Here is a 17,008-nt window from a genome sequence, read left to right as displayed (position 1 = left end):
CCAGGGGCCGAGGGGCGAGGAGGGCCAGGGGCCGAGAGGCGGAAGGGTACTACCCACTGAGCCACGCCTGATTCCTGAACATTTATTAAACAGCGTAACTTTGCTTTGGCACTTGGCTGAGGATGGAGGGAGGGGTCAGCAGTGTCTGGTAATGGTTCAGTCCCTGTACATCTGCTTTCCCGTTTCAGATATTTGAGTGGTGGTATTTTCGGAAGTACGGCACGTCCTTCATTGAGCAGGTCTCCGTGAGCCACTTGCGGCCGCTGCTTGGCGCGGTGGATAATAACGCGCCTTCGGTTCATTTCACCGCCAGCAATGGAGAGGCTGAATCGAACAGGCAAAATGTGTCGGGTAATCACTTCTATTGATATCTTGATTATATTTGTTCAACAAAATCCACCTATGGTTTCAAGAGGCATGTTCTGCACAGTACTGTTTAATTTAAATGCCTCGTGATTTCTGCATCCTCCATTTTAGTTTTCTTAGCGGGACATTTTCTGCTGTTCACTACTTTTGATCAATAGTGAACTTTGGAAGATATATATTCGCCATAACTATAAATTGCTGGGGATGAAATAATGTAGAATTCTGCTACTGCAATTAAGGGAAGATGTTTTTTTAGGAATAAGATCCAACAAGCTTTTTTTGTAGACCAATCTGACCCCTCCACCATATCCCTCAATCTCCTTTCTCTCCACAAACATGTCCAATTATCTCCGGAATCCATTTATAATCTGTTCCATTGTCCTTCCCTGGCAGCTCAGTGACCCTTTGGGTGAATAGGTTTCTGCCGCTTCTCCATCCTGCTCCTGACTTCCTCGCAGTTAGTTTGTGTCTGCTGCGATTTGAGCCCATCACCACCGTAGATAATTTGCCTGGGATCAACTTCCCGCATAAGATGAATTATTCTTGTACATGATCCACTCTCTTGTCCGAATTAGCTCATGAAATAAAGCAATATTGGCTGCAGTGTGTACCATCTAAAAGATGAACTGCAGCAACTTGCCAAGGCTTCTTCGACAGCACCTTCCAAACCTGCGACCACTACCATCTAGTAGGATGGGCAGCAGGTGCATGGGAACACCACCACCTCCACGTTCCCCTCCCAGTCATACACCATCCTGACTTGGAAATATATCGGCCGTTCCTTCATCGTCGCTGGGTCACAATCCTGGAACTCCCTCTGTGGGAGCACCTTCACCACACGGACTGCAGTGCTTCAAGAAGGCAGCTCAGCACCACCAATTAGGGATGGGCAATAAATGCCATCCTTGCCAGCGATGCCTGCATCCCGTGAATGAATTTTTTAAAAGCAAGCAGGAGAAGGGGATTGGATAAAGTTGATTACGGAGAAATACAACAGTGCAGGCTTGATAGGCCGAATGGCCAATTTATGTAATAAGACATTCCACAATTCTAAGAATCCTATACAATCACACCTGTATACTGGGAATTCTATCATAGAATCACACCTGTATACTGTAAATCCCATCATAGAATCACACCTGTTTACTGTAAATCCCATCATCGAATCACACCTGTATACTGGGAATCCCATCATCGAATCACACCTGTATACTGGGAATCCCATCATAGAATCACACCTGTATACTGGGAATCCCATCATAGAATTACACCTGTATACTGGGAATCCCATCATAAAATCACACCTGTATACTGGGAATCCCATCTTAGAATTACTACTGTATACTGGGAATCCCATCATAGAATCACATCTGTAGACTGAGCATCCCATCATAGAATCACACCTGTATACTGTAAATCCCATCATAGAATCACACCTATATACTGGGAATCGCATCATAGAATCACACCTGTATACTGGGCATGGTCAGATTCACATCTGTATACTTTGAATTTTTGCCACAGAAATGACATGGCAAGTTTCTGTTCTGTAAACAGTTTTTTAGCGTGAATAAGGAGCTGACTTGGTTGTGTGAGCGGAGCTCTAGTGATACCGACAGTAGCTGGGGATCATCGGCAGCAGACGAGACATTCTGTGCCTAAAACAATTGCTGATGTCACACTACTTTCAGCCCATGGCACCATTCCATGAAACGACCTTCAACAGCACCTCGTTTAAATACTCAAATTAGATTTATTGAACAAGGATACCCAGCAATCAAAGTGTCAGCCTCTTGGAGATATGATTGAAAAGCACTAATGGATCTGCTACCATAAAATAGACGGGTTGGGGGATTGGCTGATTGATTGAACGACCAGTCTATAGCTTTTAAGCTCTTCAATCAATCTGCCTGTCTTCAGTTATGACCTTCTGTACATTTCCCCTCCTGGTTTGTTAAGCCTCTCCATGGGAGTGCAGAGAGGCAGTCGGGCAAACCTGTTCCCAGCTCTTGGTTGATGCTGTTTTTAATCTTTCGCCCCGTCCCTCGCAACCATTGAGGCATCAGTCTCCACCGATAGAGTTGAGATCAGAAGCGCAGTGTGTGGCCGTTGTCTTTTTTTGAGATGCTGGCTGGATTGGGTGCAATAGTTGCCGGGGCAAGTTTCCCAAGAACCGTCACCCTCCCCCGCTCCCCCCCCCAATTAATAGAGCTAAAGTTGGATTGCTTGTCTACAGTTCGTTCACCTATTATTTGGGTTCCCAGCAAATATATTTCATGATTCACGATGAGTGATTAAAGAAAGACTTGCATTTATATAGTGTCTTTCATGACCACCGGACGTCTCCAAGCGTTTTATAGCCACTGAAGTACTTTTGGAGTGTAGTCACTATTGTAATGTGGGAAACGTGGCAGCCATCAATTTGCGCACAGCAAGCTCCCACAAACAGCAATGTGATAATGACCAGATAATCTGTTTTAGTGATGTTGATTGAGGGATAAATATTGGCCCCAGGACACCAGGGATAACGCCCCTGCTCTTCTTCGAAATAGTGCCATGGGATCTTTTACATCCACTTGAGAGAGCAGACGGGGCCTCGGTTTAACATCTCATCTAAAAGACGGCACTTCCAACAGTGCAGCACTCCCTCAGTACTGCACTGTGAGTGTCGGTCTAGATTTTTGCGCTCGAGCCCCTGGAGTGTGACTTGAACCCACAATATTCTGACTCAGGTGCGAGGGTGTGACCCACTGAGCCACAGCTGACACTTGACTAATCCAAAGTGCAGTGGACTCTGCATATAACTGGAGTCACTTTAGCATGCTAACAGTTCATTCTGCGTTTTTCGGTGTGCGGTATATGAGAGCTTCAATGAAGAGACTCCATGAAATAACTCTCCAATTACTTGTATACCTCCATAAATTCTCACGCTGCGTTACACACGTGACAGTAATTTTAACAATGAAGGAAGGAGTTACTGCACTTTGAATGTTCTGCTAAGGAGCTGGTTACACGGGGCGCTCTGGGTTTCAGCACTCTGTCGCTTACAGGATCGTTGTCTCACCTGCAAATGATTCAGGGGAGTATGTTGTTTTTCCAAAGCTGAGGTGCAGATGGCACAGGAAGCGGCCCAGCTGGGCATTGGAGCTCCGGGCAGTGCAAGCAGAAAGAAAGAACTTGCATTTCTGTAGCGCCTTTCACTACCTCAGGACATCCCAAAGCGCTTTACAATCAACAAAGTACTTTTTGAAGTGTTATAATGTAAGAACGGCAATAGCCAATTTGCGCACAGCAATCTCCCACAAACTGCATTGTGATAATGACCAGATAATCTGCTTTAGTGATCTTGATTGAGGGATAAATATTGCCCAGGACACAGGAGAGAACATCACCTCCCCCCCCCCCCCCCCCCCCCCTGCTCTTCTTCGAAATAGTGCCCTGGGATCTTTTACATTCACCTGAGAGAGCAGACGGGGCCTCAGTTTAACATCTCATCCGAAAGACGACACCTCCGACAGTGCAGTGCTCCCTCAGTACTGCACTGGGAGTGTCAGCCTGGATTAGGTGGTGAGTCTCTGGAGTGGTACTTGAATCCACGATCTTCTGACTCAAGAGACGAGAGTGTTATCCACTGAGCCACGGCTGACACAGGGCTGGAGGAGGAGGAACAGCTGGAAGCTGTGGCTCAGTGGGCAGCACTCACGCCTCTGAGTCAGAAGGTTGTGGGTTCAAGTCCCACTCCAGAGACTGAAGCACAAAAAAATCTAGACTGACACGCTCAGTGCAGTGCTGAGCGAGCGCTGCACTGTCGGAGGTGCCGTCTTTCGGATGAGACGTTAAACCGAGGCCCCGTCTGCTCTCTCAGGTGGACTTAAAAGATCCCATGGCACTATTTTGAAGAAGAGCAGGGGAGTTCTCCCCGGTGTCATGGCCAATATTTATTCCTGAATCAACATAACAAAAAAATAGATGATCTGATCATTATCACATTGCTATGTTGAGGAGCTTGCTGTGCACAAATTGGCTGCCGTGTTTCCAACATTAAAACAGCGACTACACTTTAAAATGTACTTCATTAGCTGTAAAGCGCTTTGTGATGTTCGGTGGACATGAAAGGCGCTATATAAATGCAAGTCTTTTTTGTTGGAATTGGAGATGCAAGCAGTGCAGGTGTGGGAACAACCAGTAAATGGATTTGAGGCCCAGGAGGAACAGAAGCTGGAAGCACAGGGGCATGGAAGGGGTATTAGAGGGTGAACAGGAGCAGATGGCACAGGAAGTGGAGTTACTGGGAAATGCTGGAGGTGGAGCAGAGAATGACAACACGATACTGCTGACATATAAGTGGACAAGCCATTCATCATATTCTCATACTTGAGGATTGGTTAAGTATAGATTGGTACTAAGGGACCACTATATTACAAGTGATGCATCTCAACCCTAAATCCTTTAAAACATTGGGATAAGTGAATGCCTTGCTGAGTAGTAACATGGGGGATGAAAGTGGTAAAATACATGTGGAAAATGTTCCTTCGTTTCACACTCTGTCAAAGCTGAGCGATATCGGTGCTGGGGAATTGAATGTTTCCAGTTCAGGTATTCAGTGCCATCATCAAGCACTCCTTCTACTCTGCCCCATATTGCCCCGGGCTGTTATTTTTATTCATTTCCTGCACTAACTGTCTCTGAATGAGCTTGTCGATTTTGTCGGATGCTGCCTGTATCCCAACACACATCAGGTCCCACTTGCCCATCAGCCCAGTCTCGCTGTCCTGCATTAGCTGCTGTTCCCCGATGCCTCAAATTTAAAATTCATATCCTTGTGTTTAAATCCCTCTGACCTTACCTTGACCTCACCATCCCCAAACTCTCTGATTCTGCTCTCTCCTGTATCCCCTACTATCTTTTTTTGCGCCTTTGGTAGCCATGCCTTTAGCCTCCATGATCAGAAATCCCCTCCCTAAACTTTTCCATCTCTGGACTTTCCTTTCCTCATTTAAGACCCTCCTTAAAACCTTTCTCCTTGACCAAGTGTTTGGTTACCCCCGTCCTACTATCTCCTACCTTGGCTCAATGTCCTTTGTGCCTCTCTGAAGCACCCTTTAAAATTCTCATCATCGTGTTCAAACCCTTCTTTTGATCGGTGCCAACTGTTCCCATTATGCTCCTGTGAAGCGCCGTAGGACCTTTTGCTATGTTATAGGTGCTATACAAATGCAAATTGTTATATTTACGGGGCCTCTGTCTAACTAGACATTAGACTGAGTCTGCCCATGGTCCGTTAACTCTGGACCCTTGTATCCAGCAGATAAAGGAGATTATCATCTGATTATCTGGGCTGGCTTTCAGCCCAAGTACAAGAGGTGGCAGGTCAATGGCTAGCCCACTGCACCAACCAATCCTTACTGGACAGTCTTTAAGAGCTACATTTACTTGCATCGGGTTCAACATTTTGTATTTTATCATTAAACATCTCAAAATTTGTATTGGCAGAATGTAAGGTGTGGAGAAACCCGCTGAATCTCTTCAGAGGAGCGGAGTACAGCAGGTATGTCAGTGTCAATATGGTGAATAAGGCAACGTTTGTTAAGTGTGTGTGTTTGCGCGTGCCCCAATGGAGTGCTAGTCGAGGGGATTATTTGCTCGCGAGTAAGGAGCTTCTGCAGCTCAGTCTATTGGGCACTGTAACATGGCACAAACCTCATTTGATCGGACAATGTAGATACAGCTTTACTCTGTATCTAACCCCGTGCTGTACCTGCCCTGGGAGTGTTGATGGGACTGTGTAGACGGAGATTTACTCTGTATCTAACTCCGTGCTGTACCTGCCCTGGGAGTGTTTGATGGGACAGTGTAGACGGAGATTTACTCTGTATCTAACCTGTGCTGTACCTGCCCTGGGAGTGTTGGATGGGACAGTGTAGACACTGGGGAAACGTTTGATGTTGACATGAGTTGTTTGGAGTGGAAGACTGTTCTTTTCCTCTACAATGATGCCCGTCAACTCAATGAGCATAAAATTAATGACAAAAAAAACTCTGCCTAAGGAAGACTCCTTTTTGCATTGATACAGACATTGTGGCCATACTACATTAACAGTTTTCTTTCATAAATATGGATACTAACACCAATACATGGTGTTTTGGCCGGCACGGACACAATGGACCGAAATGGCCTCCTTCCATGCTGTAAATTTCTATGATTCTATGATACATACACGAGCAGAAAATATCAATTGTAAATAATGTAGTGCCCGAGCTCACTGAACAGAGTAAATGTAACTTTGTGTTATTAACAGCTTGATAAAAATTGCGGTTTCCCACAGAAAGCCAGTACAGGTATTGAAATGTTCTTTTTTTGTACCCTTGCGTCGTTCCTTCGAAACAAAAGCGGCATTCTAATATCATTGGGCTTCAGTCAGATGAGTAAGTGACACTCTGGCACAATGTTTCCAACTGCAGCCCAATCGGTGTCAGATTTTCTGGGTTTACTGTTTAGTGATCCTGTTTTTTTTTGTCTCCTCTGAAGATACACATGGGTGACGGGGCGAGAGCCCCTGACATATTATGACATGAACCTGTCAGCGCAGGATCACCAGACCTTTTTCACCTGCGACACAGACCATGCTAGACCCGCAGATGCTGGTGAGTCCGTGGATCGGAAGGGAGAGAAATCTGCCGGGGGTTTTGGGTGCAATTGTGAAACACTTCTTTGTGACGCATCAAACCGGATTTTAAAAAAAACACTTGGCTGGGGGGGTGTCACTTAAAAGACAATTAAGAAAGAAAGACTTGCATTTATATAGCGCCTTTCACGATCACCGGACGTCTCAAAGCGCTTTACAGCTAATGAAGTACTTTAAAGTGTAGTCACTGTTGTAATGCAGGAAACTATTTAAAAATGTTTAACATAAGAACATAAGAAATAGGAGCAGGAGTATGCCATCATCATCAAACGCAGTCCCTTGAAATCGAGGAAGACTTGCTTCCACTCTAAAAGTGAGTTCTTACGTGACTGAACAGTCCAATACGGGAATTAATGTCACAGGTGGGACAGACAGTGGTTGAGGGAAAGGGTGGGAGGGGAGTCTGGTTTGCCGCACGCTCCTTCTGCTGCCTGTGCTTGGTTTCTGCATGCTCTCGGCGACGAGACTCGAGGTGCTCAGCGCCCTCCCGGATACACTTCCTCCACTTAGGGCGGTCTTTGGCCAGGGACTCCCAGGTGTCGGTGGGGATGTTGCATTTTATCAGGGAAGCTTTGAGGGTGTCCTTGAAACGTTTCCTCTGCCAATCTGGGGCTCGCTTGCCGTGAAGGAGTTCCGAGTCGAGCACTTGCTTTGGGAGTCTCGTGTCGGGCATGCTGACAATGTGGCCCGCCCAACGGAGCTGGTCGAGTGTGGTCAGTGCTTCAATGCTGGGGATGTTGGCCTGATTGAGAACACTAACGTTGGTGCTTCTATCCTCGCAAGGGATTTGCAGGATCTTGCGGAGACAGCGTGGTGGTACTTCTCCAGCGCTTTGAGCTGTCTATTATATGTGGCATATGCCAATGAAGTACTTTTGGAGTGTAGTCACTATTGTAATGTGGGAAACTATTTAAAAATGTTTAACATAAAAACATAAGAAATAGGAGCAGGAGTAGGCCATTTGGCCCCTCGAGCCTGCTCCGCCATTTAATAAGACCATGGCTGATCTGATCTTGGGCCCTGAAGACCAGGCCCTCAAAAATGTCACCAACCTCATGATCTACAGGGCTGTAGTAATACCCGCACTCCTGTATGGATCTGAAACATGGACAATGTACAGTAGACACCTCAAGTTGCTGGAGAAATACCACCAACGATGCCTCCGTAAGATCCTACAAATCCCCTGGGAGGACAGATGCACCAACATTAGCATCCTCGACCAGACCAACATCCCTTGCATTGAAGCACTGACCACACTTGATCAGATCTGCTGGGCAGGCCATATCGTTCGCATGCCAGACACGAGACTCCCAAAGCAAATGCTCTACTTGGAACTCCTTCACGACAAAAAAGCCAAAGGTGGGCAGAAGAAACGTTACAAGGACACTCTCAAAGCCTCCCTGAAAAAGTGCAACATCCCCACTTACACCTGGGCGTCCCTGACCAAAGACTGCCCTAAGTGGAGGAAGTGCATCCGGGAGGGCGCTGAGCACCTCGAGTCTCATCACCGAGAGCATTCAGAAATTAAGCGCAGGCAGTGGAAAGAGCATGCGGCAAACCTGTCCCACCTTCCCTTACCCTCAACGACTATCTGTCCCACCTGTGACAGGGACTGTGGCTCTCGTATTGGACTGTTCACCCATCATTTTAAGAGTGGAAGCAAGTCTTCCTCGATTCCGAGGGACTGCCTATGATGACGATGATGATCTTGGGCTCAGCTGCACTTCCCTGTCCCTGAGCGTCTGGGCATTCTAAAACCTCTAAAAGCTTACCGGGTGCGAGGTTAGCTCCGCACACCTGTGCAGGCATGCTTTCCGCATGAGAATCCGATTGTGTGTCAGACTCTGTGACTGCCGATCTCAGATAGCTACAGTATAAACGTACTCCTTAGAGCCTTACAATGCACAGCCAGTTTTATGGCGGTTACCCAGTCTTTCAGGTATGTAATTACCAGGCTCGGTTCCTGTTGGATTAACTTGTTATTGCGTTCTTTTGTTAACATCCTCATCGCAATTACACTCAGTTCACTGAAGCCTTATGACCGAGGGTGTTTAACTTTTCACCGGAAAAAAGTGGAAATGCCAGATGAAATTTGAAAGGGTTTTGGCCCAGCGCTTTATTAAATAAACATTGTTTTCATCCCACGTTCTAACCAGGAGCGTGGTGTTAGTTATCACGACTTAGGAGATAATGTGTCAAACCAGATCGCTTGTTCACCCTGGGGGAAATATCTGAGTTGCTCTTTTGCCAGTTTAACTTGCACATTAGCAGTTTAGCAGAAATTCACACCCCATTTTCTTTTGACTGTTTGACATTCTTACCGTGGACATCTTTAACTGGGCAGAGAACTGGGTTTAATATTGTACTTCATCCTGCCTGTCTCCCTGCACTGTGTTAACTGAGTCTTTTTCCAGTTCACAGTGAAGATACCACTTAATTAAATAGTGGTTTAGACCATCAAGTGGCCCGTCACCCATGCAAATTGTGTTTTTTGCCTCATCCAGTACGAACCCACACAATAAGATATTTAATTGCTGGTGTCTGCGGAGTTGGCGTTTGTGTGCTGCACAGGGCCTCAGTTACCCCCCTGGGTTAGGGAGCTGCACATCAGGCCGGGTTTATTTCTGCTTCTGATTCCTGCTGCGAAGCCCGAACGTGTGAATGGCAGCCGAGAGGGCAGGGTCGGGTTTGGCAGTGAGGCCTGCCATAGTGCAATAGCCTGCTGACACTTGCTGCCTGGGTGCTCGCGTGAATAATGGCATCTGTGGCCTCAGCAAACAGTGCCACCATTAGCAGTACGTCCATTCAGGAGAAAACTAGAGTTCACCGGGAGAACTCCCTGGCATCTCTTCGAATAGTGTCATGTTTTTTTTTTACATCCACCTGAGAGAGCAGACGGGGCCTCGGTTTAACGACTCATCTGAAAGACGGCACCTCCGACAGTGCGGCTCTCCCTTAGCACTGGCAGTATCAGCCTCTGGGGTGGGAACTTGAATCCACGACCTACTAACTCGGGCAGGAGTGCTCCCCACTGAGCTGCGGCTGAAGGGTAGGAAACAGCAAGTCTTTGTTAGAGGAGGGCTTGCCTCGGGATTCAAGTGTTGGGTGCCATGACTGTTTTAAATTTACATAAACAAACCTGCATTCAGTATGAAGTGGCCAAACTTGCAAATGATACCAAAGTAGATGGGGCAGTGCAATCGAAAGAGGCAGCTCAGAAATTAGAGCGAATTGAACCAAATATGGAAGTGGGAAGAACAATGGCAAATTAAATTGAATACAGACAAATGTAAAGTGTTACACATAGGAAGGAAAAATGGGCACACGTTTACCCCATGAATGGTGTTGAATTAGCTAAGGATGCAACTGAATGAGACCTCGGAGTCTTCGTGATCTTAACACTAAACATGTCCAATCAGTGCAGAGCAGCAATCAATAAAGCCAGTAGAATATTGAACTGCTGGACAAAACAGAATATAATTTGGAGGAGGTACCATAGAATCATAGAATAGTACAGCACAGAAGGAGGCCATTCGGCCCATCGAGTCTGCGCCAGCTCTTTCGAAGAGCTATCCAGTTAATTCCACTGCCCCGCTCTTTCCCCATAATCCCTGCAATTTTTTTCTCCAAGTATTTAGCGAATTCTCTCTTGAAGGCTACTATTGAATCTGTATCCACTACCCAATCATAAAAAAATGACCGTGTGGTTGACGATGAAGAAGAAAGCTGTAGACTGCAGGAAGATATCAATGGTCTGGTCAGGTGGACAGAACAGTGGCAAATGGAATTCAGTGTGATGTAATGCATTTGGGGAGGGCTAATAAGGCAAGGGAATACACAATAAATGGTAGGACATTGAGAAGTGTAGAGGAACAGAGGGACCTTGGAGTGCATGTCCACAGATCCCTGAAGGTAGCAGGCCAGGTAGATAAGGTGGTTAAGAAGGCATACGGGATACTTGCCTTTATTAGCCGAGACATAGAATATAAGCAGGGAGGTGATGCTTGAACTGTATAAAACATTTGATTGGCCACACAAGAGTACTGCATGCAGTTCTGGTCACCACATTACAGGAAGGGTGTGATTGCACAAGAGAGGGCACAGAGAAGGTTTCCAAGGATGCTGCCTGGACTAGAGAATTTTAGCTATGAAGAAAGATTAGATTGGCTGGGGTTGTTTTCTTTGGAATAGAGGAGGCTGAGGGGAGACCTAATTGAGGTGTATAAAATTATGAGGGGCTGTTCTAGAGTGGATAGGAAGGATCCCTATTCCCCTTAGCAGAGGGGCTAATAACCAGGGGACAGAGATTTAAAGTAAGTGGTAGGAGGTTTAGAGGGAATTTGAGGAGAAATGTTTTCACCCAGATGATGGTGGGGGTCTGGAACTCACTGCCTGAAAGGGTGGTAGAGGCAGAAACGTTCATAGCATTTAAAAGGTACTTGGATATGCATTTGAAGTGCCCTAACCTACAAGGATATGGACCAAGAGTTGTAAAGTGGGATTAGGCTGGATAGCTCCTTGTCAGCCAGTGTGGACACAATGAGCCGAACGGCCTCCTTCTATGCTGTAAATTTCTATGATTTAATCAGGCAGTGCATTCTAAATCTTAACCACTTGTTGCGTAAAAATGTTTTTCCTCATGTCCTCTGGTTCTTTTTCCAATCACCTTATTATCGACCCTTCTGCCATTGGAAACCGTTTCTCTTTATTTACTCTATCTGAGCCGTTTATGATTTTAAACACCTATCAAATCTCCTCTTAGCTCTAATTAAACTCTGTGGTGCTTTGGTCATATTCCACCTTAAATACTGCATCCACTTTTAGTTGCCAAGAAATGAGAGCTATTCAGGCGCTGGAGATACTACCATGAAGAGCCACAAAAAAGATCTCGGGTGTCATGGGTCTGAGTTATGAAGAAAGCTTGGAGCGATATAGGCTTTTCAGCAGCAAGACCTTGCATTTATATAGCGCTTTTACCGTAGTAAGATGTTCTAAGGCGCTTCACGGGTGCGTAATCGGACAGAAATTGACACAGACAAAGAAGGAAACATTAGGACAGGTTGGTCAAAGAGGTCGGTTTAAGCAGCGTCTCAAAGGAGGAAAGAGAGGACACGAGATTTCCAGAGCTAAGGGCTCGACGGCTGAAAGCACGGATGCTAATGGTAGGGTGAGGAAAGTGAGGGATGTGCAAGAGGCCAGAATTGGAGGAACGCCGAGTTTTGGGAGAGTTGTGGGGATAATCAACCAAGCCATCAAAGAATGAAAACACAATCAAAGTTAATAAGTTGATTACATCTCTAATCTATTAAAAATCGTGCGTCTGCACGCACATCCTGTCAACACTTATAATGAAAACGGTCCATGTAAACTTGTCACACTGCAATTACACGTTCCCGCCAGTGGAGTCACTGCAGGACCACCACTGACTGGAGAGATTGGCTAATTTACTTCGGCACTAAGCATCATCAATGTGGACACAGGAATATAAAATGGAAATATTCAAATAACCCTACCAGATTCTTCCCCATCTCTCCTGCAGTCCATGAGGCACTATGGCCAGTTTATAATCCGTGCCCTGCTGCCCTGACTGAGGTTAACAGATTGGGCACAAACCAGGGATTGGAGTTGGGAGCGACCCGGTTTGAAAGGCATATTGCTGCACTCGGCTGTGCTTTCAGCAGCTAAACAGCCGAAAGTGCTGACTAAAGAGCAGGCACTCTTTTGAGTCTGCTTTCCACCCCCGCCAAGTTACCGTGTGAGGAAGCATTAGAGTGGCATCTCTCTGTGACGTTTCAGTTGAGATTTACACAGTGCCATGTGCAGAATTGTGGATGTTACACCCTGGTCTGGCACCATGAGGCTGTTTGTTGGAACGCGAAAGGCTTTGGCACAGCAGCACTGACTTTTATTGATGCATTTAACGTTCACATTACACTCGAGTCTGTGGGCAGCGCATGTGCATGTTGTATCACATCTGCCATCCTTTATAGCTGGAGAGATTTAACAACCTATATAAGAAATTGGAGCAGGAGTCGGCCATTTGGCCCCTCGAGCCTGTTCCGCCATTCAATAAGATCTTGGCTGACCTAGCTAGACGTGGGTTTGAATAATGCAATTTTTATTTCCTGGCTCGCATTTCTGCTGCTGTGCTGGTGTGTGTCATTTACATTTTTTTTGTTCTCTTAACAGTGATGCAGAAAGCCTGGCGAGAGAGAAATGCTCAAGCTCGAATGAAGGCAGCATACCAAGCTTTAGAGTTAAACAATGAGTAGGTTTTGTACTGCTGATTGAGACTCTGTGTAATAATCACACACTCGCTCCTCTATGAAGGTTTTGGAACACGCTCATTGGTTGGCCATTTCTGTCAGAAAGGACTTTGAATGTTTGATCTCCTTGTTCTTATCTCCAGTTTGTTGCACGTTAGATGCTGAGTTTTATATCTGGAGTGAGAGGAGAACACTCGGGAATATTTCTATCCCGTGCGCGCTACCTTCAGCTTATCAGTCCCATTTGAAATAGAGAGGGGAAGTTAATGCAATTGAGTTAAAGGCTACGTTAAGATGCCGCTGACGAGGGAGTTTAACCTCAACGTGTTGAACAGTGTACCGAGTAAATGGAAGCCCATGGGTGTTGTAGCGTAAAAGTGTATTGCTTTCTCGTTTACATTATCTATCTTTGGCAAATGTAGATGACGGATGAAGCTTTGTCGTGCAGGATAATACCATAACATGAGAGGAGCGGTAGCTCTGGAATTGATGATTAGATGATGACAAGCATGAGTTTTTTTTAAACTTGTAGGTTGTCGGAGGAAGGAAAGACTGGTGGGCTGAGATATATTACTGGGACAGTGTAGAGGGAGCTTTACTCTGTATCTAACCCGTGCTGTACCTGCCCTGGGAGTGTTTGATGGGACAGTGTAGAGGGAGCTTTACTCTGTATCTAACCCGTGCTGTACCTGCCCTGGGAGCGTTTGGTGGGACAGTGTAGAGGGAGCTTTACTCTGTATCTAACCCGTGCTGTACCTGCCCTGGGAGAGTTTGATGGGACAGTGTAGAGGGAGCTTTACTCTGTATCTAACCCCGTGCTGTACCTGCCCCGGGAGTGTTTGATGGGACAGTGTAGAGGGAGCTTTACTCTGTATCTAACCCCGTGCTGTACCTGCCCTGGGAGTGTTTGATGGGACAGTTTAGAGGGAGCTTTACTCTGTATCTAACCCGTGCTGTACCTGCCCTGGGAGCGTTTGGTGGGACAGTGTAGAGGAAGCTTTACTCTGTATCTAACCCGTGCTGTACATGTCCTGGGAGTGTTTGATGGGACAGTGTAGAGGGAGCTTTACTCTGTATCTAACCCGTGCTGTACCTGCCCTGGGAGCGTTTGGTGGGACAGTGTAGAGGAAGCTTTACTCTGTATCTAACCCCGTGCTGTACCTGCCCTGGGAGTGTGTGATGGGATAGTTTAGAGGAAGCTTTACTCTGTATCTAACCCGTGCTGTACCTGCCCTGGGAGTGTTTGATGGGACAGTGGCTAGAGGACCTTGTACAAAGTGCCTTGGGACGTTTTGCTACGTTAAAGGCACTATATAAATGCACGTTGTTGCTGGCACAGCTTGTCGGAGAGCCCCAGCCCATCTTATCACTTCAAATCTTTAACGCGATATTCCATTCATCGATTTGTGAAAGAGTATTAAATGTTTTGGTTTAATTTGACGAACGGGTGCAGCGAGCTGGATAAATGTATTGAGGTTTCTGCAGGTTGGGACTGGTGAAAAACGTTAATTTAGTGTTTGAGGCCCGTCTCTTTTTTGGAAGAAAATGAATGTGGTTTATTGTGTGTAACTGCAATGGACAGGTTTGAGTAAGCTGCGGTCAACACACTGGTATGTAAATTGCACTTACGAGCAATCTGCAGCAATCAGCTGGAAAAGGTTTCATATGCAGCAGTGATATTTATTCATTGATAAAATCTAAAATTCCCCTCGTGTTTAGGGACACAGGATCACTGATCTGCATTATAGGAATGTTTCATGGTGAGGAATGCCAACTGCCTTATTCTTGGTATTTGTGGGAGTTCGGAGAAAACTCTCCAATAAGCTCCAACATTCACTCCCTCCACCACCGGCGCCCCGTGGCTGCAGTGTGCACCATCTACAAGATGCACTACAGCAACTCGCCAAGGCTTCTTCGGCAGCACCTCCCAAACCCGTGACCTCTACCCCCTAGAAGGACAAGGGCAGCAGGTGCATGGGAACACCACCACCTCCACGTTCCCCTCCCAGTCACACACCATCCTGACTGGGAAATATATCGGCCGTTCCTTCATCGTCGCTGGGTCACAATCCTGGAACTCCCTCCTAACAGCACTGTGGGAGCACCTTCACCACACGGACTGCAGCGGTTCAGGAAGGCGGCTCACTACCACCTTCTCGAGGGGCAATTAGGGATGGGCAATAAATGCCAGCTTTGCCAGCGATGCCTACATCCCGTGAATGAATTGAAAAAACGTGGGATTGGAGTATACCTATACTTCTGCCTCATTTCTGAGGCTTGCTATTGAAACGTTGCATTTAGGTGCTTTGCCGTAGCATACCCCAGCTAGAAAATCTAAAGTGTAAGACACAGTATTGTGTATTGCGCTCCTCTATTTTCAGTTACCTAAAACTGTACAAGATGTGAATTGTTCACCAGCTATCCTGGTAGGTTATCTTTCAGAACCCCGATTTTTAGCTGGTGAGTAATTAGGGTGGTGGAAATCAATTCAATAATAGCCTTCAAAAAGTTCTTGGCTAAATACTTGAAGAGGAAACATTTGTATGGTTTTGAGGAAAGAGAAGGGGAGTGGAACTAACTGTCCAACTCCTTCAAATTAGACCAAAACAATTACAAGCAATCTGCGGCATTCAGCTGGAAAAGGTTCCATGTGCAGCAGCGATATTTACTCATTGGTGGCTCGATGGGCTGAATGTCTCTGCGCTGCACCATTCTATGATTCTATGCAATCAATGAAAGGTTGCTTTGTGTCTTCAGGAAAACAAGGTGGGTGAAATTGCCCCTCGCCCAGCCCCGAGGTCCCGCTTTCGTCGCGGAATTATGCCAACCGCCCCTCAAAGGAATTGGAGCGCGCTGTCACTGGTGTTCCACTTCCTGTGAGGGGTGGCTGACTCCCAATGCCGCGCGTACAACGCTCCTCCCCTTCAAGTAAAGGGCAGGGCCGCTGTGCACTCGGCAGGCCCTTTGGTGGCCAGCCACGGGACCACCAGAGATACGATCGGCCGGGCCAGCAGCCCCGGCACTCAAAGTGGCGTGCCGGGCTGTAATGATGGAGGTCCGGTCGGTGCGGGCGGCCCCATTGTCGGGCTGATGCAAGAGTCGGCCGACAGATAAGGATGGCAGCCCGGGGCGCTAAAGGCCTCCCCTTTAAGGGGCGCCCCGGCGAAGCTGGCTGTGACATCCGCCCGCGCCCGCCTCGCAGTAAGGGGTCAACACGGTATGATAAGGGCTCGGCGCGCACGGCGATGATATCATTGCCAGTTGTGCACCGGCCCGGGGCGCTTATTGCAGGGCGTGCCACTGCTGGGACAACGCCCCAAACCACTGGGACAATTTCCCTGGAGGTGCTGGCGGCCCCCTCCCCTGGGTGAAAGCCCCCGGAGGCGTTAAGGGGCTATAAAAAGGGTCAATTCCGGCCCCCCCCAGTAACCCTAAGTGACGGGTTGTGTCGGTGGGACTTGGAGAACAGATGGAAGGGTTATTAATAGGAGTTCCCCCTTTGGGTCGCATTTAAATCCCTCCACTGACATTCTGCAGCACAGCACAAGGAGGCAACATGATGCCTACAGCCACCTCCTTCTCACCCCACATCTAGCACAGGTCAGGGTGTTGCAAAGATATAATTGCTAAAAGTAAAAACAATAGTTTGAAAAGTAACAAGCACTAACCCTGTGAACTACGGGACATGCCT

General features: G+C 46.9%; 1 protein-coding gene across 6 annotated transcripts in view; it reads left to right on the top strand.

The window, feature by feature from the left end:
* LOC139228079 (suppressor of tumorigenicity 7 protein homolog) overlaps positions 1-17,008 on the top strand; it is a 197,262-nt gene that overhangs the window by 92,217 nt on the left and 88,037 nt on the right. For 4 of the 6 annotated variants that reach the window (XM_070859248.1, XM_070859246.1, XM_070859245.1 and 1 more), the window contains 4 exons: positions 189-351; positions 5,860-5,914; positions 6,895-7,010; positions 13,241-13,319. In XM_070859248.1, the coding sequence (XP_070715349.1) occupies positions 189-351; positions 5,860-5,914; positions 6,895-7,010; positions 13,241-13,319 (413 nt within the window). The remainder of the gene's footprint in view (positions 1-188; positions 352-5,859; positions 5,915-6,894; positions 7,011-13,240; positions 13,320-17,008) is intronic. The other 2 variants (XM_070859250.1, XM_070859249.1) reach the window with 1 other exon arrangement.

Source organism: Pristiophorus japonicus, chromosome 17, assembly GCF_044704955.1.
Source record: "Pristiophorus japonicus isolate sPriJap1 chromosome 17, sPriJap1.hap1, whole genome shotgun sequence".
Taxonomy (NCBI): Eukaryota; Metazoa; Chordata; class Chondrichthyes; family Pristiophoridae; genus Pristiophorus; species Pristiophorus japonicus.
Note: the sequence above shows the minus strand (reverse complement) of the source record. Positions and strands in the feature narration are given on the sequence as shown.